At 32.3% G+C, this 26,822-nt stretch overlaps 1 protein-coding gene across 2 annotated transcripts in view; it reads right to left on the reverse strand.

Moving 5' to 3' along the window:
* The window catches only part of LOC122712697 (helix-loop-helix protein 11), a 133,506-nt gene extending 107,906 nt beyond the window's left edge, over positions 1-25,600 (reverse strand). Inside the window, exons 1-2 of one of the 2 annotated variants that reach the window (XM_043932513.1) lie at positions 25,314-25,600; positions 10,319-10,640 (exon numbers count right to left, since the gene is read on the reverse strand). In XM_043932513.1, the coding sequence (XP_043788448.1) occupies positions 10,319-10,640; positions 25,314-25,396 (405 nt within the window). In that variant the 5' untranslated portion in view covers positions 25,397-25,600. Of the gene's footprint in view, positions 1-10,318; positions 10,644-25,313 lie in introns of both variants that reach the window. The other variant, XM_043932507.1, reaches the window with a different exon arrangement.
* Positions 25,601-26,822: the final 1,222 nt, after the last annotated feature.

Here is a 26,822-nt window from a genome sequence, read left to right on the forward strand (position 1 = left end):
ACTCGATATTCTTGATAATCTATCGTAGAACTCGAAATAAATTTATTTATTTTTTTTTTTTTAATTTTTATTTTAATCAATTTCAATTTTGAATATCTCTTTTTTTTTTTTTCCTATAACGTTGAAAGCTGGATTTAAAGGAAAAAAAAAATACGATACGCATGTTCATTTAATTTGTAACTTTCTACCTTTTGAAATACTGTAACAAGTATAATATTTCAATTACGAAAGTGTAAAAAGATTCATTCACCTACTGTTTACACATTAAGTTTACGTAGTTGTGAATTTCAACACATTTTCTTAGAATACTATTTTCAATTTTTTTGCGTAACATTCCTTCTCGTAAGATTTCTAACGTGATGCTAAAATTATTTACACCACTAAACTTTCACATTTCCACAAAATGACGAAACCGAACTGGAAAAAATTCTACAAAATTACGACATAAATTTACACGTCGTCGTAAATTATCTATTTATCTATAAAACTATCTATCTGAAAAGAATAAAAGAAATTAATTTAATTAATCGATCAGAAGAATAATTTCAATAAAAATCTTGAACTTCAAAAAATTCAAATTGCAATTATTACCAAATATATTTTTCGTATTAATATTGTTCAAATGAATTAAATAAAACAAAAAAAAAAAAAATAACATAACTATTTAAACATTTCAAAATATCCGCGTGAAACAAATTCCGATTGATCCATTAATTATTTTTTTAATACAGCAGAATCGACAACGATAGAATTTATATTTCGATCAACGAAATTCCACGAATTTTTCCACATTCGTTCCTTTTCCTTTTGAGAAATATTAGACGAGACGCATCCACGCAGTTTTTATCGAACGACAAGAGTGATAAATGCACGTGCACAAAGCGGATGTGCATCCGATAAGGTTGTCCCACGTGGGCCGATAAAACCAAGTCAGTTGTTTCCTCTTGCTTTAACGACGTCGCGAGTGAACGAGTGAGTCCGTACTCTGCTCACCGTGTCATTCGGTCAACGATCTCGTAAGGCGGGTTCGTGCTACGAGTGGGAGATCGGGCAAAAAGGCAAGCAACGTAAGAAAAACTCGGTCAAATGGATCGAGAGTATCGCCTACCTCGTGTGTTTTCTTTTTACTGTCCTCCTTCTTTCACCCCTCGACTTGTGTCTCGTTAGATTAAAGCAGAACTTGCATTCTTTCCCACCCGGTTATATTTATATGCATCCGATGTCTATCTATTATTTTTCTACGCTCAAAAGTCATAAGATATTCTTCTTTTTTTCTTTTCTTGATTAAAATTATCCTATTTGATATTTCATTTTTATTTTTTTAAATTTTATGTCTTTTTTTTTAAGCGAAGAATAAAGAGAGGTCAATATGGTTTTCAAAAATCCGAAATCCAAATTTATTATTTTAATTATTATTCTCCCTAATCGGGATAAGGAAAGTAATAAAAATTTCAAAATACAAGAAGATAAAACATTTGTAATTGAAGGAATTAAAAATTATTATTTTGTAATGTTAGAAAATTTTTTTCTAGCGAATAAAAAAGTATCAATTTACTCGATTTGCAAGGGCATTGCACGGAGGAATCCAATGCAAAGAAGTATCGATATATCGCACAAATTACAGAGAAAATCTTTTGAAAATCTGTTCGTACGTAAGACTGTGAAAATACGGGCGTACACAAAGTCGTTATATATACAATGGTGTCATTAAGGGTAACTTATTAACGACAAATGGCACTATGATCACCGGTCACGTTCTATAAATACGCACGATGACTCCTAACTGCAAGGTGTGTCTGGAGACAGGTCATCGAGAGAAAGACCTGCATCCATTTTCTTTCGATTGAGGTGTGAGCTGGCTTACCAGCTTATCCTATTGTAAAACTCGAAATATCGTAAACTGCCGCTTAGAGATTTCAATAATAACCTTATGATTAATATTTTCAAATGATAAAATATATGCGTTTAATTAACAAGAAAATATTCTGAAATTGATTTATTGAAAAAACAATAAAAACAAAAATATTAAAATTTCTTTTAAATAAACAACAGTTAAAATACTACCATTTTATGAATTAATAGAAACTTTATTCTTTCTATATATAATAAAAAGCTAATATCTTTTCTAATAATCTTTTCTATCCAGATCCAGAAAATTTTTAGAAATCAGAATTCAAAAATAAAGAAATTGTAACTTTATCTATGAGAAAATATATGTCTTACGAAACATTTCTTTACAATGATCGATACGTAATTTATTATTGAATATTTCTATTGAGATTCTCTATGTTAATTTTTCTCGTTTCCATCGTATATATAGCGCACAAATGCAATTTTACACGCGCTTTTAATAACTGGAACGATCTATTTTTCGCGCTATTACGTGACAAAGCAAAGACAGACTGATTTCTATATAGGCAACGCGCGTAAACGTGATTTACACGAGGTCTGCGGAGGAATTAATCATGCGCGTAGTTTCTTGCGCTGGTCATGAATCGTGTAAATAATTCTGTCAACGTCAACCGTGCAAAAAGATGGAAAAACAAATCTAAAGTTGAATAGGCAGAGAATTTTATCTCAAGGTTGGATATTCTAGCGAAGCATATTGCTTTGCCTCACTTTGATGCATTATAAATAATATTAATTTTATACGAATTTTATTCCTCAAATTACTTATTAACTTTATGACACGTATAAACAAAATTGATAATGATGTTAATAATAACGTCAATATATCGTAGTGTTTTCTTTTAATAGTTATAAAAAATTATTACTGTTGGATTATTATTTACCAAACTATTTATTTAAGTAAATTCATTCAATAACGCATTTATTCCAACAAAATTTATTTCTTATTAGATCAAAATTTGATGTATGCATCATTAAATATAAATATATAAAAATTCAATCTTCGAAAATTTTAATTATAAAAGTGATTCGATAATTAATATATTGATATAAAACTGAAATATTATTTTAAATAGAAGAAATGTGAGATAAGGAAACGTATTCGATAAAATTCAGGATCGAAAGAAAGTTCGATTCTACTTATGAAAACAAGAGAACAGCGTGGCAAGTGATAACGATAACGTAACAACGTGTAGAACAAGTCATTAACAATAAGCATAATTAAATCATCCGCGAAAATAAATTAACGCGATTGCATTATAATAACGATTCTCGAGTATCTCTCCGGCCTTGCAGTTTAGAAGCGTGTCGTTGGTACGAATGTGCACGCGCTTCGTCACCTAGGAATGCAGAAGGAAATCCGAAGCCGCAGTCTCGTATAACGGCCTGCGTTATAACTTCACCGACCGGTGCAGAAATACGCAGTACGCTTTCGTTGCAACGAGCGTTATTCACGGGAAATAAAAAAATGGAAAATAATCGATATATATCAACCGATCGATTTTGAAACGAGTTGTCGCTTCACTTTTACTCGAAACGTTCAATTTGATTTAATATAATAAGGGGCAAATGAATTCGAGGCGCAAAATTCTTGCAAGTTTCGAATCAAATTTTGATAATTATTTAAAAATAATTTAAAGTAATTTTTTTCTTAATACAATATTGATCAACGAAAAATAATTCACGAAAATTTTGCTTCAGACGTGACGATCGACGAAATCTTTTTCCATGCACGCGCGAATTTTGAAATTTAAATTGAACTTGATAATCGAGTGTTCAGTTGAGGATTTCAAGATTACTTTCTTCTTCTTCTTCTTTTTCTCTTTTTTGTTATTGTCGAGCGAATCGTGTTAACAAGGAATAAAATTTACGTGGGATGATGAATAACGATCCAACAAATTTGTTTTCGATCGTAATAAAATAATCGGCCGATTCCAGAATAATAAACACATTTCGGGAAAACGAACCGATTCGAATTTCAACCATTTCAGCTTTCTCTACATTTCACACGTTATGTAAACATCCACAATATTATACACGTAATATTGGCCGTCCATACAACAAGGTCATAAAATCAATTAAACGTAAAACGAAGATGTCAAAGTTTATGCGATTGTGCCAGCGATAGATACGTTCTTTATTAGATAGTATTACCGCTTTTCTCTATAGTTGGGCAGAATAGGAAAAATAATAATAATAATCCGCGCTCGAGCCGCTTACACGGCGCGTAATTAGAAACTGCAAAACGAAATTCAATTTAAGATGAAAGAAAATAATCGGCAAAGCTCGCGGTATTGCGGTCCCCGTCCAAGATCTTGTGCAACTTTCTCTTCTGTCTGCTCGGGACACCTTGTAGAAAGCAACGGCTGTATCGACGCGACGCGGCAGGTATATACCGAAGCCAAGACCTTTGTCGGTCGGCTTAACCAGAAAGAGGGACCGTAGGGAAGCTCGAGACAAAGGGACGAACAGGGTTCGAGCCGATGGAAAGGGGGGCCGAGGAGCGAAGAAAAAGTGACCCAGATGCTCTTGGGCCCATACATTTCAGCTCGCGTTCGCCTGGGCCCAGGCTATGCGACCAACCAATTGCTATACAAACAAGTTTTTTCTTCCAACACGTTGAAACGTTTTTTCCGAATTTTCTTGAAAAAGGGATCATAAATTTCCCTTCACAATTCGAAAAAAAATTAAGAGATTTTCGCGTTTCTAGATTTCTTTCGGAGAGCTTTCAAATTTTTTTTTATTCAATTTAATGAAAAAAATATGTTGTAAATACGATGTATTGTATTAATTTTTTTTCTTTTTTTTTTTTTTTTTTTTTTTTTTTACTATTTAGTCATCACACGTTACCGCTAAAAATATAAAACTGTAAAATATAAGTTTTTGCATAAATTAATTTTTATCGTAAAATGTTTATTTCTCTCCTTTCGTTTCGTATTCTTTCGAAACACCCCGTAGAGCATGGAACGAACCGTGCCATTCGACACGGAGGATAGATTTTCAACGAAAGGATGACTCGTGAACCGAATGAATCGCTGTTGCAAAACCGGCTAACCAAGTCGAGGAACGCGCGAGTACGCTCGTACTTACTTATATATACGCGTTTCTTTCTCAGACGTGGACGGTTAAAAGTCTTAACATTCACGGTGTGTAGAATGGAGGAGGAAAAGTACGGCGCGAGAAATGAGTGAGGTTGAAAAAAGGTTGGGATACGCGACGTTGGCAACGACGCAAAGGCACTTATTGCACTCTCCTCTGTGTTTCGCGGTAGTACTACTACTATTGGCACGAAAGAAGCTGGAGAAGGAGGAGAAGGCTTTGCCGACGGGTGAAGCACGTGACGTCTGGGTTCCCGCCGTTCTTTCCTCTCCGAACCGAAACACGCACACGTATATGATCAAGACGTAAGGAGAAAGAGCTAAGGGAAACGAACAAAACTTGCTCGTTGCACAAATTTTCCTTTTCATTTCTCTCTCTTTTTTTTGCAGAGAAGCTGCGATTTCCTTCTTATTTGAAGATATATCATGCATTATTCAATCCAATTCCATTCGTTTTCCGAATAAAAATATTTGACGAATTCTTTTGGATAAACGAATTTATTAAAGAAAAATAAATCAATTTTAGATATTGCTTTCCAGAATGTAAACACTTTCAGATATGCCAGTTTAAATACATATTCGGTAATTGAATAACCGAAATTCGCATAATTCGATGTTCCACTTGTGTTTACATCTTGCTATCTCCTTGAAATTTCAAATTCGTAATAAAAGCAAATAAGAATTAAAAAAATACGACGAATAAATCTAATAAAAAAAAAAAGGAAAGAAAAATGTGTGGAAAGGAATGAATAAAAAAAGGAAGCGAAAATAAAACAAGATAATGTGGTAAAAAAGGAAGGAAAAAATCGAAGGAGTTTAAAATAGAGAAGTAGCAAAATAAAAGCAAGATGGGAAAAGTAAATTTGTATTTCTCGTAGCTGAGAGAAAGAGCGAAGAAAAGACCGAGCAGATTTGAAAGGATAGAACGCAATCTCGAAACGGTGTTAAAAAATTCATGAAAATGAATACAACCGTCAAGCGTTGTTTATTTGTCATATTTTATCTCAACTTTGACTCGAGTGTCTGCTATATTTCTTAAAGAAAAAATTTCTACGATATTTAAATATCCGTACAATTTCTCCTCCTTCGCAAGTTTGTCAACGGTAAAGCATAACAAATGGTGACAGTAGAAAACGGGTTGTCATTACCATTAATCAGACTGTTTCAATGAAAACACGTTCGAAGGCTGTATTACGCATCCGATATCGATCTCGCGTGGCATAAAGGCCATGATTATGCGTGCGAAACAACCCCGGCACAAATACACGCGCATAACCGCGGTAAGCACGATCCAAGTTTCGTTAAAAGCCTCGTGAACAGAAAGAGAGAAGAGCGGTTTATTTTTATTTTTGTCTGGCGAGCGTTAAATGAAAATGGGTCGAGGCGTCTGTGCTCATTTGCGCTCCTTCTTTTTATTTCTTTACCAAAGTGGTGCTGTTCCTGTCGCTACAAAAGGCGCGACACTACTCGAGATCGTATATACGAGGCACCGGGATGCATTACGCCTATATATCGTACCACCCTTCCTTTTCCCTCCCTTATCCCCTGTTATTTATTTATTTTTGAAAACGCGTTTGGAAACTTTTGCACGTGAAACATTGAAACCAACCACGGCTACATCGATGTGTTGCGTGGACCACCGATTAATAAGAAAAACGTTCTCCAGAGTATTTTTCGACGCTGCCGCGTGTAACGAGCAAAAAGTTTCGGCCGGTAAAAAAGGAAACTGGGATGCGTTCGTATTTGGACACCGGTCTCGTTAATATTCGCCACGTAGCGAAAGGAACCGAACCTCGCGGGCGTATACACACGTGAGACGCGGCTCGACGCGATGCGATTGTTAGTGGGCCAGGGCTTCGCCAAAATTCGTTGACCGAGCTTGGCCTTCGTCTCATCGTATCGGGAGAAAGAGAAAGAAGAAGAAGAAGAAGAAGGGAGGAGAATCGGTGGAGCGAAGGAAGCGAGGCCAAATACAAGGAAAAGGACAAAAAGGGTGAAGTACTTGGTGGAGGGAGGAAGAGCAGAGGCGAAAAGGAAAGGAAAGAGTGAAAGAACAAAAGGAACAGAGCGATCTCCTTAAGAGAAATGCGTGGGAATTGAACCATGTGGCCCGAGGACTGGTTCGCGAAATATCGCATTGCGAAAGTACGCGTACACTCACAGAGAAAAGGAAGCTAAGAGTATACGTATACGTGTAATATATATATATACATGAGAGACTGAGGGAAACTGGCGTGCATATGAAAGTTCTCGATTCTATTTATCCGAGAGTTAGTTTTCATTTTAAATGAGAATTTTGTATACAACTCGAGTCAGCTTAAAGAAGCTTAAAGAAGATCAATTTCATCGTAATTAAAATTTAAAAGAGAAATCAAAAATAAAAAAAAAAAAAAAAAAGAAAGAAAGAAAAAAATGCAGAGAATTAATTGTATCGAGAAACGCGATCATAATTAGGGCACGCGAAAATTTCTACGATTTTCAATTATTAGAAATAAATTACAGGCGCAATATGCGTTAAAAGTAAGCGCACAATGCGCATGTATGTCAGTCGGGACAAGAACCCCGGAGTGCCGCATGACTCGTAACTACTGCTGTGAATTAACAGCTGATTTTCCGCATACAAGTATTATATACGCGTTGCATTCAAATATCGTAACGAACGAGTAAATTGCTTTCAGAAACGGAAAATTTATACAAATGTTGGATTGTTTCGACAAATCGCGTCACAAGATGAAGCAAATGTAAATATTTTAATAATACTAAAAGATACAATGACTTTTGAATACATGTATCTTTTCCGCTAATAAATTGATAATTGTTTTTATCTATGCATACATGAAATGTACATTTTACAATTACGTCAACGAAGCTTAAAATATTAATTATTTTTAGATTTTGAATATATAAATAGATACGTACAAATTAGTTGATAATTATTTGAAAAATATTTTCTATACGATTTAAAATTCTTCAATTTTGACTCGATATCAAAACTATTTCTTTGAACAATATTAGCTCACTCGGGCGTCATATAACATATGTTTCTACATTATCTATCCAAAATATCAGGTGACGAACCATATGTGCCTGGATGGAAAGAATTATCGGCGCTTAAAAAGTTATCAAATAAATTACAATGTACAAAAATGAAGGAACGAAAAAAATCTTTGTAAAAGATAAAACCGTCGTCAAGTTTAAAAAGTTGAAAAGAAAATAGACAGAAAATTTAAATTTTTAAAATGAGACGCATAAATCACAAGCTTTGCTCAAAATATAAAAAAAACACATACATATATATATATATTCATCGCGATAATTAAAACGAACGAAACAAATCTTCTATACTTGCGTTCCCTATAATAATAATAACTTTAAATCGAAAAAGAAGGAAGAGAGAGAGAGAGAGAGAGGCGAACGTACGAAGGGAGAGCCAAGAGCCGTAGAGTTCATCGTGTATCTTCCAATTAAACGATAACAGGCGTCAGCTGATATTTGCAACGTCATAGAGAAGCAACCGTATAAGGGCAAACTAAAGCGGTCAGTGTCACACGGTGTGGACTATGGGCGAGACAAACGATTAAAGCACCGACATGACTAGGCATACGAGGCGGATCGAGTGGGTCTAGTTTAACGGCGTGGGATCGGCCGACGACTTTCACATGCTAAAATTAGTCGGACAACGCCGCGCGACAATTCGTAAAAGCCGCCGCCGCCGCCTAACCCGTCGTCGTTGTCGGCATTGCGTAATATTCTAGTACATTCACGCGAAAACGATTGGGCTTTATTGGCGAATTCACCTTACCAAAGAGAAACAGGTTACCGTTTCCGGTCCACGTGCTAACCTTAGTAGGAGCGACATCCTGTTAAGGACACATCGTCAGCCACTAACGTGACCGTACGCGGCGAAACATTACGCCCATAAAATAAATTATTCTCGCCTTAACGGTACCTAATGAGATCGTTTATTGCTCGAATATATGCAATAAACTATACCTATGTTTTTCCTTGATTGGAAAATGATATGAACGTGAGTTTCCCAACAACTGTTGCAAATAATCGATTTAAATATAAGTGTACGTATATTTTCCGAATCATATTTTTTAGAGAAAAAAAATTCTTGCGATAGAAACTATCTAATACCTAATGGTCGTAAAATCTGTCTTATTGAAAAAGAAAAAAATATTGCATATACAATATTGAGTTAACTTCATTCTAGATCAATTATTCATTTCTCATTCACTATTGGTTATTAACAGTGATGATTTTATTTTTATTATTGATATTAAGTATTTTTGATCGAGTGTAGTAATAATGAATAAATTAAATTGTTAAAAATTAAACAAACAATTTTTTTTTGTCATCTCATTGTCTCATCAAACACGTACCATTCAGAATGACGAATGAAAGAATGCATCGGATGAATGAAGTGTTGCAGAATAGTATTATTTAAAAACCGTACATCACTCGTGCAGTACGTAGTATGCTCATTATCAATCTTAATCACGTGCAAAAAGTACAGCATAAGAATAATTTTTTATACGCATTGCACATTTTGCATTCAATCGGATTAGTCGTTCTAATACAGAAAAAAAATGTTATGTTGGAATTAGTTGTGAATGATTAATCTTACGAAAAAGAAAACAAAAACAAAAGATAAAATAAAAATAAAAAAAATTAAAGGAAGAAAATTATTTATAAATATCAACTTCTTCCTTTTTGTACGTGCAAATGATGGCTAATATGACTACAATTCGAGATATTAACTCTTTGAATTCATTCTATATATGTATTTATAATAGTATTATCTAAAAAGGGATTGGTCAAACATTCAATAATCATTACGAATTCAAAGAGTCAAGTTATTTTGATGAGGTAAGCCAAAAAGAGATGATATATAAGCCGAAGATTAATTCTTCCTCCAGCACAGGTAACTTATTGGAGGAAGCGTAACAGATATCGCGTTTGATATGGTAAAAGCTTCTAAAACTACTGAAAGATGATGATGATACAAAATATATGCTTTCGTTTGGAGAAACCTACACCGATCATAAACTAAATCAATCATACACTCTTCTCCATCCTATGAAAAATATCCTAAATTAACTTTTATTCTGTTCAGACAATTCGATTTTGATCGAACATTTCAAAGTTTTTATAGGAATCGTTCATTGCTTCTCATGCCAAAATTTTCTCATAAATTCGTCATAAATTTGAAACGAGAAAACGATGATGAACTTTGTACAAGGATGATTCCCGATAGCAGAATAATTGTAGGTTATCGAATGAGGAGGAACACAATGCCAACCACTTACCTTAGAAAGTTTCTCGCCCTCGTGGTGCGGTAGCAACGTCCTCAGCGACTGGAAACCGGCGTTAATACTTTGCATCCGACGTCGTTCATTGCTGTTGGCGATTTCTCGCCGCATACGCTTCTCCTGCTCCATGTGGCTTCGCGGTGTCACACGGCCGACGTTGCTGGTACTATTGCCGTTGCTCAGCGCAACGTTTTGACCAGCAACACGGCGAGATACTGCGCCGTTGCTCTTTGATTGCTGTTGCTGTTGATCTTGCGAATCAACGACCTCGGCGATCGTCACGCTCGTGGCCACCGAGCCCTCCTCCACTGTTCCAATGCTTCTGCAAAAATATTAATTATATAATATATGTAGAAATTAATACGAGACAAAGGATAATAACAAGTATCAGATGGAAAATTTATTATTCTGCAAACATTGTAAGGAACACATTCGTTTGATGGCGCGCAACAAGCGCCGGTTGCAGTCTCTCGAAAAAACGTTTTGGCGTGGCAACCAAAGAGATACAAAATCAAAGAGGACACTGACACCGACCGGCGTGTACATATCTCTCTCTGTATGCGCCCCATATGACGCATCCACGTTTCGCCGAGTTTTGTGGTGGCTCTGAATATTTGATTTACCAAGTAGATACCAAAGTGAGATATACACCGCGCAGAAATCAACGCGCAGACGGAAATATAAAAAAAAAAAAACGGCTGTCTGTCTGGATCCAAGGGCTTTTAAGAAAATTGAAAGCGTCTACCACGTTGTATCACGTTGTTTCAACTACATAGAAGCCACGGATTTATCGACGGTTAAATTCGCGGTCAATGAAGCGAGACGTCATTGTCGTTCTGTGGTTACAGTTTCAAAGGTTCTGCTAAGCCTGCACGCAATGCCACGCCACGTAAAATTATTCCTATGTCTCCTTGCACAATCTCTTTCTTTTTTAAATTCTTTTTACAATCCCGTGCAACGAAAATTTCTATACACGTATGTGTGTTTCAATGTCAACGTTTCGTGTTTCGCAATGATTTGCCGAGATTAAAATATTCTTTTTCCAATGTTTTTCCAACAATGGGTATACAAGAAAAATAATTAAACGAGATTGTAGATATCCGAGACAATGTTGGCTGAGAATTTTTTTATATCTGCATAAAAATAAATATAATTTGCATTTATATAATAAATTATAATCTTTTTCATTTATTTAAATGTGACAAGGAATAATTGCAAAGTTAGAAGAGTTTGTAAGTATCAACGTATTCTTACAAAAGTTAGAGAAATGTAAACAAATATCTTTGATTTCGTTTATCATGAAGTAATTATTATTAATGAAAGAGAGATGCATATTCGGGGAAAATTAACAATTGAACGAAACGATGTATCATTGCAATAACAAACGAAGAGATAAACGTTTCTCTGAAGAAACGGTGGAAGAAGAATGGAAAAGAAAGACGAGAAATAAGTGATGCAGCCTCCACTAGGAAACATCTGGTAAAATTACACGGAGACGTGGCGGAGACGATAGAGAGAAAGAGAAAAGAGGGAAAAGATTGGAATGGCGGATGTGAGATGAGTCAGCAGGGAAAGACCGTGACCTTGTGCCCTGCTCTCTGAAACATTCGTTCAGCGCGTGCCGATAATAGAAGTGGAATATATCCATATGTATATACGTGTAATATGAAGAAAACTGTATGAGTGCACATACCATACGCATAACGTAACGAAATGATAATTTTATAAAAATAAAAAAAATTCATAAAATCAGAACACGATCTTATCTTGATACTTAATATCGTATATCTCAATTCGATTTACAAGCGATAATTTTTCTATCTAAATGGGATAACAGTATTATATTCAAAAAATTTTTCGTTGTTTAAAACATCTAGAGATATCTTTCTCGTATAATCTTTGAACTTCGAGTATTTAGATTTATATCGATATGATTGGTACAATTGTCAATTGAATTAATTGAAATGAAAATAATTAAAGAAAAAATATTATACGTGTACAAGATGTTTCGAAATATAAGAATAATCTAAATGAAGCATAAGAATAATCTAAAAATGAAAAATATATATATATATGAATGTAAAGCTCGGGAGAATATGAACGAGTGCCATATTGATCAACGCCTGATGAAGTCATTGGACTTCCTACAGGATATGGAATAATAACACGTGGTCCATGCTGCGGAATTCCACATGGTACTCTCCCATCGAGTGGTTACATTAGATCAGCTGGTACGCCGACGGCTTACTGGCTGGATGGTTGGCTGCTGTGACGTCAGCTCGTTCGTCGGATACCCGCTGAGTTCTCTCGGATCAGTTCCGTAGAAGTAGGTCGACTAAGTAGGTGGCTACCTTCCTTTTCATCGTAGATTTATATATATATATGTATATATATACATACATGTACATATACATGTATTGTTCTTTCAAAAGAAGATTCATCCGGTTAACGAGCCGTTGCTAATAGATACGAAAATTTCAGACCCGCATCGCCCACGCTACTTAAAGCTTAGAACACCATCGTCGCTATCGTCATCCGAAAAGAATGTCGGCCCCTGAACGAAGGAATCGTTTGTCGCTCTTGTACGATCTACCTGAAAATAATCTATGACGTTCTTTTTTTTTCTTTTTTTTTTTTTTTTGTAAGTTAACAAGATTACGTTGCTACTCCGATTTCAAGTTGACGATATATTTTCTATGAAACTCGAGTTTATCGTATCATACACGTTCGTTGAACAAGCGTTATCGTATCAGATAATAATGGCGACGTTGAAATTGAATGACTTTTTTCAAAAGATTATTCGTGTAAGGCGGATGCTGGATCCGTAGTATGTCAGTAAAAAATTTGAAAAGTGAAAAATCATGAAATTGAATTTCAAAAATTTCGATTCACGATAGAATTTGTTTTGCAACTATTATATAAGAGATTATATATGTATTGACTAATATTACTATATTATCATTATTGAGCTAATATTTTGAAAACTTCGAATTACGTAACTATTATAACAACTCCAATTCAATATTTCCTTCTCGAACGTATATGTAACGTATATGTAAATATGTAATGTTAAAAAAATATGCAGAAAAATCAAATTTGCACGAAATCATAACGAGTGGCCGAGAATCAAATTCAACGACTGTCATCAATATATATATATATATAATATCGCGTAAAGATAAAAGAAATTTCCGATACACATCATCAAAGATACGTTCTGTCTCCCGTTGATCGTTCGAACAACGAAACGAGAAGAACATAGACATGGAGGCGTGCGAATGTTTTCACGCGGCATACGTGCAGACGCGGGCGTGCGAGCGCGAGCGCGAAAAAACAGCTAAATACGCCGCGGAATTGCGCCTATATACGCGCACACGGATGTTCGAATCTGGTGCCACGTCCGCGTTCCGCGTATGTGTCGGTGCTAGATGCTCTCGCGCACGCGCGGCTGTGTATTAGTGAGAGAGCCGCGAGAGAGAGACATGCGGATTGTGCGGTTGTGTGTCGGCGACGCGCCGCTCTCGGTCGGCTCGCGTGAGTCACCAACAGCTGATGGCTGGCGCCACTCAGCTGGTTGTTACCGGTGCCTTCGCACGAGCCTCGCTATCTCTGGCTGCCTATCAGCTGCGAGCAACTAGGAAAACGACCGGAAAGGACGTCTTGTCGAGCTCTATAAAAAAACCAGAGAGAAAAAGTGCCGTGGTTACGCGACGACGTCTACGATGGCGTTGGCGTTCCTTCGAGCCTTCCAACCTGATCGCCTTGTCGGGTATAAATGAAACACGTAGTCGAAACACGCACCGAGAAGATTACATACACGCTTCCGTTTCACTTCAGATTCCATGCCCGATCGAGTAATTCCCCGGGTGGAAATATTTAGATATACGTGTACGCGACGTGCAACGTTCTGTCGTATAACGGAAAAGGTCAAGGTTCATTGAAAAGTTGAGTAAATTCGTACCGTTTGAGAATCTTGGCCGTTTCATTCATCGCTTTGAATACGGTTCATAGAGTACTTTGGTTATTTTAGGATCTATCTGTTCCACGATTGCTGGATGCAACGATCTGATGTTACGCCATTTGTTTGTCGATATACGCGTACGCTGATCTTGCACGAATAATTTTAGTGTTTCAAGTATCAAGAATGGGTTTTGATACGCGATCGAGATTACTGTACATATATTTTATAATTAAAAAATTTATTTTATAATTAAAAAAATTTTACGTCATGCGAATTTTAATACATAATCTGTTTTCTATCCGTTAATATTATGTTTACCTTTCTATAACATTTTATTTATTTTCAACATTATATAATTCTCTTTTTACTTTGAGTATGTGTCAACAACTATCCTATTACCATAAATAAAATCATAATATTTTTTCTTATCTTTTTTTTCCTTATCTATACAAGTTTTTTGTAAAAGAAAAAAAAAGGAAAAAAATTGAATAAAGAATTTTTTATGCGTATATTATGCGTTGAAATAAATCTAGAGATAAAATATAATTAAACTTATAAAAAAATATATAAAATAAAAAAAGATAAATAAAAGAAAAAAAAGAAATAATATATTCAATCAAATATGAAATAAAAGTATAAAAATAATGAAATTTTGAATTTTTTCTAAGTCACCCGGTATACACATCCAAGGCTAAGTTTAGGTAGAACAGGGGAACTGCACGACGTTCTTCGAATGGTCGTGAAACAGACTTGTATAGGTGCCTTTACCTACTATCTGCGCGTTTATGTGAGTCTGTTCGTTTACGTTGGGGTTTGGACACCCTAGCCAACTACCCAACCTCGGAAACCTCCCTACCTTCCTATGAACGAAGCCTATCAGACGCACTGCGGAGACCTATCTTCTTTTTTTTTTCCTTTTATTTTATTTCTCTTATACCATCGATTAAACTCTCTTCAATTTTTTTTGTCTCATGCTTTAATAAGAAAAATTTAATATAATGATATAAATAGTACGTATAAAACATACTTGAAAATATTGAAGATATAAATAAATTTTAAAAAGAAAATTTATAATAGAAATATTAAATAAATAACATACTCGAATTTTGATATTTAGATAGGAATTGATGTGAATTAAAATGAATGCATTTTTTTTTAAATATATTTGAAGATGAAACGAATTTTTTATTCTGTCGTAAGTTTCATAATGCGTTAATGTGAATTCAATTCAAAGATTAATCATTTTGTATTCGATTCCTTCAATTACAGTTAGTTAGGAAGATATTTGAGCAAAGTGGTTTCAGAGGAAAAAATAGGAGCAAATAAGCGTAAAGATTGCTGCCAGCAGCAGCTGTTATACGAGAATTTTTCTGGAAACGGAGCTGTCGACGACAGATGTTAACAGGATCAAGAACAAACCCCGAAATGGACTGGTATAACCCATGACTTCTCTTTATTTTAGATTCTTTCTTTTAATATCTCAGTAATCGTAAGTCTTAATTAAGCTCGCGTTTTGTTTTTAAATTTCAACGATTAATTATTTGTATTTAATTAAATTTTAACTACAATTATATTAAATTTGAAATGAACTTTTCATAATTTGAATATTTGTTAATTGCAACACTACATAAAAAATATTTAGTGCAAATAATAAAATTATAAAAACATTTTTACAATTACAATCCTTTGAATCACATTCTAATACAATTATTTGCATAATATATATATATATATATATATATATATATATATACACACATTACCCTTCAATATCACACTTTATTATTTCTTTTCAAAATTGACAAACGTTTTCGAATTTAATTTATCAATTTTGTCAATAAAAATAAAAAATGATAATTATATATAAAATCTCAAATTAGAAGATATCGTTACATAAATGAAAAGATAGAAAAGAGATCGAGTTACAGAAGTGCGAGGAACAAAACAAGAGGGGAAAAAATGGGGGCCAATTTCGCGAATGTCTTTGCCAGAGTAAGGATGCCCGCTGTCGTATTAGCTCACACGGGATGAAATGAAGAACGAGAATGGGAATGAGATTGGGAACGGCCAGACATATATTTAGCTATGTGACGTAAGGCACAGGCCAACGGGCGCCACGTTGAGTCTACATGAGTCTCTTCTTCTCATCTTCCTACTCCTCTTCTTGGTTTATTCGAGTCTTTGCAGCGTCGTATCGCTGTCTATACCCGCGAAATGTGTACCGATTCAAATCGATTTTCTATTTTTATCATTTAATCTTTTATTTGGAAGGAAGGAAAAATAGGACAATTTTTATCGTGAAATATATCGATGGTTAAATAAACTTTTTTTTTTATTTTGACAAATGACAGAGCTAAAGAAATTCGCACATTGTATATATTGAAATTGAAATTGACTATATTGATGTGTAAATGTATGACACATATGATATTAATATATTCGTAAGATATACCCTTTGAAGAATTGATTTTAGAAGTCAAGACAAACATAAACGATGATATGTAAAAATGTCGATTGAAGCTTATTTATTAAGTTATAAACAATTTAAGTTTCCAGTTAGATGAAGCGAGACGGAAACAACAGTCATATGACGAAGATAGAACTGTCTAAAGTCCTATGAATATATCAACACCCATGTATATTGATATGATATAATATTTTCAATATTTATAGATATTGATCTGTGTGCGGTCTCGGAAAACAGATTAAAAATATCACAGTAAAAGTATATTGAAAATATTATTGTAAATATTTTTAATAATATTATATTATCAATCTCATATGAGACTTTAAGGGAGTGTTAATACTATTAATGCAAATACATTTTAGTTTGATAATTTGATATAAGAATAAATATCTTTATTTATTATGATTAATAGAAAATATATACAATTGATTTTGCAGAAATTTTGAAATTATTGTTTCTTAATACAAGATATGTTTTTTTTTAATGAATATTTGCCAAAAAGTTTGTTTTAAAATGATGCAATCTAATTTACGCAATATTTTAAAATAAATTAAGGAGTTTACTATTTTGAAAAATCCTTTTAAATGTATGAATAATAATAATAAAATAGTAAATTACACTTATCAAGTTAAATTACACTTATCAAAGTTATTAAAAATAAAGTATTGAATAACTAAATGTTATATTGATTGGCACGATACTTTATGCAAGTCAACATGCAATAAATGTATGATAAATTGCAATTTGGTATAACGTATATACGGATACAGTCAGGTATTTGTGACTAATACAAACGAAGATTATTTAATTATACTTGTATTATTTCGTAATATGACGCAACATTATCCGTAGATAGCAGTAGTCAGAAATAAAACATGAGCTCGACAAATTTGTATTCGATTGTATTTGTGATAATTTTTCATCTATTGTTTAAATTTGTTAAAAAAAAATGGATTATATTCGTAAAATAAAAAATATTTATTTCAACGAAGAAATAAAAATAAAAAAAAGAGGAAAATATAATTGTGTTAATGAAAAAAATTTTTTTTAAACTTTTTTTAGAAATAAATACTTTCGAAAGAAATTATTCAGATAAAAATAATTCTTAAAGATAATAAAACAGATTCTAAAATTTTGATCGAACTTTCCACAATATCTTTTTCGTATCTTTTAATCAAAATAAAACTATACATATGTATGTGTAGTTGATTTTTATGCGGGATCAAAAATTCAAATAACATTCAAAAATGACATAAATTATTCGGATGAATTAATTCGAATATCGATACTCTTCTTTAAATGTATATACATCAGGCGGTTAATTAACTAGTATAACACTTGCCACAAAAACAATGATAATTTATATTAATGATGATTGGAATGCAAGTGCCTTGATGCGTAAAACTATGCAAGTCAACTGTTGAATTTTGATTGCAACTATCAATTACTGATAGATATTTTCATATCACTTCATTAAAAGAATATTTCCATTTACTTTCGTTATATATTCTATTTTCTTTTTTCAATTTAAATAATATCGGATTTGAGATGTATTTTTTCAAATAAATATAAATTTTTATTGCAAAAATTAAACGATTTTTTTTCATTTGTTCGAAATTCGAAGAGAATTGAAAAGGATTGAATCGAAGGAAAAAAGTGAAATGAAAAATTTATTAAAATTCAGAACTATTCTAAAGGATAAAGAAACTTAAATAATATTTTTCTCCGTATAAATTTTAAAGAAATGGATACTTTTTACATTACGATCCGTTTAAATCTTCCTTTCAGAATTTTGAACCATTGAAGGTATCATCGAAGGTCAACGAATAAAGAAGCAACTGGATGTTCGCTTCATATTCTATAGTTAAAAATTCAGGTAGTTGCGATCTATAAGGATAAATCTTTTTACAAAGAATCAATGGGTCAGCTGAATACACGGAAATGATTTTAAGCTAATCTCTGAATATTCGAATGGTACCGAGGTGATATCGACTTTGAAAAAATTTGGTAGTTTTAGGATCGTTTTTATAATCTTTTTACAAACCTTTTTTGTATTCAGCTATGTCATTTTACTGGAATTAATTTTAAGTATATTAATAATTGAAGTATGAAATAGGATTTGCAATTTTATTTGAAATAAAATATTCAACGAAGAAATAGAGAGAACAAGAACAATTATCGCACAAATTATTTATAAATAAAGAGAAATATATATATATATATAAATATACAAAATTAATTTTTTTTTTATTCTAGATGAAGATGAGATTATTAAGCTACATCAGTAGGTACTCAGAGAGAGAGAGAGAGAGAGAGAGAGAGAGAGAGAGAGAGAGAGAGAGAGAGAGAGAGAGAGAAAAGAAGAAGAAGAAGAAAAAAGAAGAAGGAAGAGCGTCAGACAGAGGCATTATTCCCGTCTGAGGTTAGTCCCTTTGACTTTATCCATGAGTAATACTCACATATACATGTGCATGTAATATGAATTTGCGGTGCACAGTGGGTATGTGGAGCGTAAGAGGTCAACAGAGAAACCATTGTTGTCTGCTGGCAAGCTCCAGAACTGGAAGGCGTTTCAAGATTGTACAGACCATTTTCGTAGTTTAACTGTCTGCCATGGTAAGATAAAAATTCAAAAGATTCAAAAAAAAAAAAAACATTATTGTATTTACAAGAAAACACCATAAAACTCGATTAAATTAAAAATTCATATTACATTTATCTTGTATGATTTCATTTTAATTACTAATTACTAATTGATTGTTTAAAAATAATTTTTCATGTGAGGGATACGTGAAAAATATGGGAATCAATATCAGGGCATGTTCAACCGACTTAACCCTTAAGGCCGCAAGTACAGACAGATAACGAGATTTTCAAATATGCATAGTTGCAGCAAGTGTTAAGTCCATTCCTAGACGAGGCCAGCTAAGTGCTGAGATTTTGCAGTGCAATGACGGGACGCGTCATCGTGATTTTTTTTTTTTTTTAATTTAAAAACCAGAAGAACAGCATTATTTCATAGTAAAATCTATTCACGGAAGAATTAGAATCATATGCGCGACGAATTATTTTTTTATTCTAAAAATGCATCTACGGATAAATACTGGTGAGCATCGCAGTTTGTAATTAAATTTTTATTACGAATTATTGGAAATTTTCGACTTAATTATTACTGAAAATCTTATATAATAACGTTTAAAATTCTATGAAAATTTAATTTGATATGATTATTTCAATTTTTCATTATTTTTCCTATTTTAATTTAATCATGTTATTCTAAAATCTGTTAAAATATTCCAAATAAATATCTGATTAAAAATTGCTTAATATCTTAAAGTAATATTATAAATATTCTAAAATTATTTTTTAAAATTATTATTATTATATCATATTTATCAATGAGAATTTAATTACATTAGTAAATATATAATAAATATATAATAAAAATTCATGAAATTTTAATAATATACAATAAAATTTTTATTTGAATTATATAATATTATCTGTTCTAAAAAGATCGTGAACCATTTTCTTCAATTAAATTTAACTCTACTATGATTTTGTAAGAAAACGTATCGGGCCAACTCAATAAAACACGTTATCTCACTTTACCCAATTCTATAATTAACCGTGATCGTAAAAAAGTTTTTGTATGAATTCCAGTTTCTTATCAAGTATTTGCTGTATGGTCCAAAAATCAGTATGTTTAAAAATATCAAAATTTTTTAATAAAATGAATAATATTTGAATCGTTTTAAATAGAAAATTTTATATATAAAAATATTTTTTCTATCAAAAATAGTTTACAAAACTTACTTTAGATAATAATTTAATAAAATTTTGAAAATTAATATTTATATTCTTTAATAAATATATAAATAAATGAATAAAAAAAATAAACAGATATAAAAATAAACTTGTATATTTATGTATATATATTTCTGTAAAAAATAAATATTTAAAATTATTATAATTTTTCTATTATTAATAATTTCAATAATTTATCAAATATATTAGATTATTTAAGATTTCGATATAAATTTTGATTTTCTTTGGTTTATTATATTGCTTTCTGTTTTATATATTTTAAAAATTAATAATAAGTACCCTGAGAAATTAATCAATTTTTCAATATTTATCCTATTCTTTCATTTATAATGAATGATCATTCAAGTAAAAAATTAAAAATCCATAATAAATAAATATTTTAGATAATTTTCATTTATATTAACCTTTGAATGATGTCAAAATTAATTACAACATATTTCTTAACTAATATTCTCTATTTCGTATGTTTCTTATTATTTTAGAAAACATAGACTATAGTCTAATAGATATGATAAGGATTATCATGGTATACGCAAGTTTGGATTTATGATAAACGTAAACAATATGGTTTACGTTTATCATAAATCCAAATTATACCAGTTTTCCGTTTCATAATTCTGTAATTATACAAACTTAAAAACATTTTATTCTATGTCGACAATAAATTAAAAAAAAATAAAAAAAAATCGTAAACTTCATAAGGAAAAATTAAATATATATACATAAACATTATCTATCTATTTATATATATATAAAATATATAAAAGCAATATGTATCTAGCATTTCTAAGAAAGAAATCTAAAATCGCCATATTCATTTACTATATCATTACCTACTTATAATATTAATAATATCAACATAAAAATAAAAAAGGAAAAAAAGATCAATAACTTCAAAGACATTAAGACTCTATCTCATTTTTCATTTGATTTATCATTATAATTTTTTATAACATCAAGAATTATTTCAAATTATATATAATAATATTAATTTTATCAATATTAAATACGATCAATATTTATAATATAATTTAAATAGCACAAAAATAAATCAAAAATTAAAAATAGAAAAGAAAAAAAGTACTAAAAAAAAAATAACTTCATACTACGTATTTAAACTTAGTACAAGTGCACTTAATACAGAGATTAACCTAATACGAGTGCATGCAATACGCAATCCAAGTCCTCTCTCTTCTTTCTCTCTTTCTGTGCACATCGACTAGTTATCTTTGTTACTCCAACCGACTACTCGCTACGGATATATACACATGCATATCTATAGGTGTATATGAGATACATATACGTAAAAAGGCAACTACGTACGATATGGTGCAACCACATTGACCGTGGTCAGGATTGGCTCGACCGATTTATTAAGTCGTGCAAATAAGCGAACGAAAAAGTACCATCAGCGGAGCGAATTTTATTCTCCAACGGTTGATAAACGATGTGGTGATAATAATTACTAAGCGCGGCGTGATACGCATACCGACAAAGGAATAGCTGACGTAAATACCGAAAGAAAATCGATAGGGCATCGAGCGACAGTAATTTCATCTGTATATAACGCGTGATAGAAAAAAAAAAACTAGGCGGATGGACCACAGCCCGACTTTTTTTCTATAAACTAATAACCCAAAAATATATAAAAAAATTTTAGATTAGATAATAGTTTATTCCGTGCAAGTTTGTAACTACTAAAGAAACTACTTAATCAATAATAAGATAATAAAAAAGAAATGAAGGAAACCTTTGAAATATGTATATATAAATCTATACATGTTATTAATTACTTTTCCAATTTTACAAGGCAAAATTGCAAAAAGTTTTCAATTTTTTTACTACTAAAAGTTTTAGTTATTAAGTATAATATAGTAAATAATAAATCGATATAATAAATTTATATCGATTGTTTCCAAATATTTATACTAGCACAAAAATAAAAAATTAATATTTGATCATAATTATCCGATTACTTATAAATTAATGACGCATCGTTTTAATGACTAAAATGATACATTATATATATATATATATATATATATATATATATATATATATACATAAAACGTTGCATACATATATACATATCCGTGCAAAGCAGTGATAACCACGAGAGAAAATTTATCACGATCGGTGAAGTATCAATTGTATCTGATTACGTAATAGCAGAACGTTTAATCAGCTGATACGCTAGGTCGCGTGGTGAGAGAATAAACACATATCAGATGTTCTCATAAATGAACAATTCTTTCTATTTCAAGAAAAAAAAGATTGAATTATAACAGAAAAAGTTTAGACATAACAATATATATAATAAAAATTAAATATATTGTTTTCTCTATATACATACTATACTATTACAGATCATATTTGAAATTTATTTATTTCTTAATTTCTTCTAATTTATTTATTTCTTAATCTTATTAGATATTCAGTTTATTTCTTATTTATTTTAGTAAAAAAAAGAATATGTCCGAAAATTGCAAATAGATTTTATAAAATAAAGTACAAATCCTATATATATCCATACATACACGACTAACCATTTAAGATTATTATACATTTTATTGACAAACATAAACTAAGCGAATCTCAGGTATAAGCATAAAATGAAATCAATAAAATAAAAAATAAGGTTAAATCAATATATTATTTCACGTAATATAATACGCATAATATATATTATTATTCACTCAAACTTTTATATTGATGTTAATAATAAAAATAAAAAATGAATAAATATAATACGAACATGAACGTAAGGTATGCCGCGTACATTGATGTAATAATTTACGCTTGATACCTCCAACGAGAATTTTATAGCGTAAAATCATACGCATATATCTTTCTGCGTTTCTTACCGCTTTCTCGAACGACTGCTTCATTCAAGCTCTATCAATTATGGCGTACACTGTACAGCGTTCCTTTACACCATATATGCGGAGAGTAATAGTTTTGCGTATTACCTACGCGTTATCGCGTGCACGTCAAACAACAAACCAGACAAATAAAGAAAGCATACGAGACCAACTACATACGTAATATCGACAAGTAGTCAACGGTTTCGATGTTCGTGAATTTCATATCTACACGTGAGATAGATTGTGGCCGAATGGTTACAATACGAAGCTAGACACGATAAATCGAAGCATCCCCGTGTGAGTGAACGTAATGCAGCACGGTGATGAGCGTATGTAAACAAGAAGTCGCGCCGATGCGGCATGCTTCGAGTTATTTATAGAGACCCATTATTGTGCAACAAACGTGGCTTTACGTAACGCACGTAGTATACCCTGGCCGGCTGTCGGTCACTCGGCCGTATACAAAGGAACTCGCTTTCCTCGTCCTTTCGTCTTTTTTTTCTTTATTCCGCCTTTATTACTTCTTTTTTCAAATTCTACATTCTCATTTATCTTAGGTAATAAAAAAAAAACCAAAAACCACATCTATTTCGTCATGTAAACAAAAATTTGTGTTAATCATCATTAAAATCATATATTATAAAAATTTTTTTGAATTCACTTTGAAACTTTTGTTGATCGACGAATTCTTAACGGAAAAATGATCGAAAGAGACAGAAACAATATTGTCACGAAGGAAACAAATACATATATATATATATATATATATATGTATATATATATATATATATGTATATATATATATATATATATGTATGTATATATACATACACAAAGTTTGAATATAAATGTATTATGATATATAGTGCATATATGCTTTTTAAATTTTAATTGCTTAAAAAACGATAAATAATTAATAGCAACTATCTATTTTAACAATCATTTAACATTAAATTTCTAATACAATTTTTACTAAATATGATATAATAGATTATTCAAGAATATTGGAAATAATAAAAAAATTAATTGAATAAAATATTATAAAATATTATATTTAAATTATTATATTATAAATAATGAAAAAGAATAATAAAAAAAATAAAATTTAATCATTTTCAAATCTACGATTGAATTTAAATAATTGTATATTTATTGCTAAAAAATAATTATTAAAGCATGATTCTCGCGCCATGCTTGTTTGGGCGTGAACGATGATATATGCATTTGACACATCTTCAATATAAATAATTCAAAATAAATATTTTTCCGTATATATTAAATATGATACTAGAAAAATTAAAATAAAAATAAAAAAATTCATTATGAATCGAATGAAATAATCTCATCTAATTGCATCTCATAGAAGACGAAGACTATTATGCCGGCCGGCCGGCCGGCCGGCTTTACGACAGCTGGCTATCGAGACTAGGATTTTGTTTGTATTGTATACACGTTTTATCCGTGTCACGATTACCGAGACTTGCCAATGACACCGCGACGTCGACAGTGATGACGGTGTTAGCGATGGTATCGACATGATGGCGAATAGAACAAGAAGGTGATAGACATTATTACAATCGCAATTGGCATGATTTGATAAGGAGGACAAGCACGCCTTTACCAATAAATTTGTGTCATCTTAGCTGTTGAATTCGCGAAGAAAGCGCTATACCGTGTATTTAAAATCAGAAATGACGTGGCACGTCAAACTGAACTGCTCTATACACTATATAATGCTGACGTACACGCGAACGCGTATGTAACTCACATGAATTTTCAGAGTCGACACATGGCCGTGTGTGCATTTGCACATTCCGATTACTTCAAAATTTTCACGTTTAGTTTAAGTGGTTTAATCTATGAAAAACTTACCCGCACAAATTAGTTTCTTGTTCCTCGGTGGTTTCAACAATTTCTTCAAGTAGAATTCGATCCTCACTACCAAACACTGACATATCTCGTTAGTCCGCAGCACTGAGAATCCCGCCGCGCGATTCCACGTCCCAGCAACCGTCGTCGCGGCAGCGAAAAGACGACGGGCTTTTCTCGCACACTCCACAAAAACGACGCGCACACCTCACGCCTATGACGCGGATTCTCCGGAACTCGTTAATTAATTTTTTAAACCACGGTGGCACGCACCGAGATTCGTCCACGGAACAGCCACTCCGCGCGGCGCACACACAACGCCCGAACGCGTTTTGTAATGGCGATCTTTGGCGGGAAACAGCTGAGGGCCCCCACAGAGTACCACGAATCACTCCGCCACCGGCTTCAGGGCCGTCACCATTTATGGTCCATTCAGTGCCCCTTTCTCCCTTTTATAAATATGCGTCACTCTTTATTTATGCAAAATCTTTGCAAATTTTAAGTGCCGTCAAACACGTTCAATTTTTAATACAACTTATTTTTATCGTGTGTGCACTTTAACATATCTTCAATTAATCGTATATATTTGTTCAATGGAATTAATATCAATACGCATATATAAAGAATAAATAAGAATATTAACAAAGTACTTAAATTTCACTAAGATTTAAAATATGAATTGATAATGTCCAATATTTCATAAAATAGTACTACATTTCAAATCAATCGTTCTATAAACTTCATCGCGATTTATAAGATAATTTTATACCGTATATGCCGACAAAACCATCACGTGACACATACTAAATATTATTATCCAGGATGCTTTATCGATGGAAATATCACTCACACACTGTAGTAGTGAAACTATATAAATGAAAATATAATTGAATGCGTAATAAAGTTCGTTGTCTTGATTTTCTATTCTGGTAAAACACAATAGTAACATTTGCAGGTACACAATTGCAGACGTGCACAAAGATTCACGGTATTAAACGCTCGAAAACCATTTTCAAGGCACTCGCGAAAAGTTTAATGGACGCGGTTAGGGTGAACTCTACATCGTACTCTGCCCTGGACAATGACTCTCTTTGGACCAATCCCACACCAGCTCATCTTTGGTTTCATATTGCGTTTCCACAGTTTTCTGCAGGTAGTTGTAAACAGGCTACCTACTGCTTTACAACAGATCACTCGTATATCTAGATGCTTCTTAGCGAGCTATTGTTAGAAATATTTAACGCGATAGAAGGGACTACTTTCATGTCGCGTAGGTTTACGCTAGAGGAATGGTGCGGCCGCGCGGGAAACATCTGCCAGCTGGCAGAGGCCCCGCCCATAGAATACGCCAGTCTCCCCCACTTCCCCCACTTCACGAGTAAACGCACATATACTATGTTAAGCCATCTGTACATCCATGACGCGCGCGCACACAACCTTTTATCCTGGTCCTTCATCAAGTTCTCTGCGCAATGTTACATGATACGAAAGTATAAAAATTCGTTGCTTCTT

This window comes from Apis laboriosa, unplaced genomic scaffold (assembly GCF_014066325.1).
Source record: "Apis laboriosa isolate Shangri-la unplaced genomic scaffold, ASM1406632v1 scaffold112_cov148, whole genome shotgun sequence".
NCBI lineage: Eukaryota > Metazoa > Arthropoda > Insecta > Hymenoptera > Apidae > Apis > Apis laboriosa.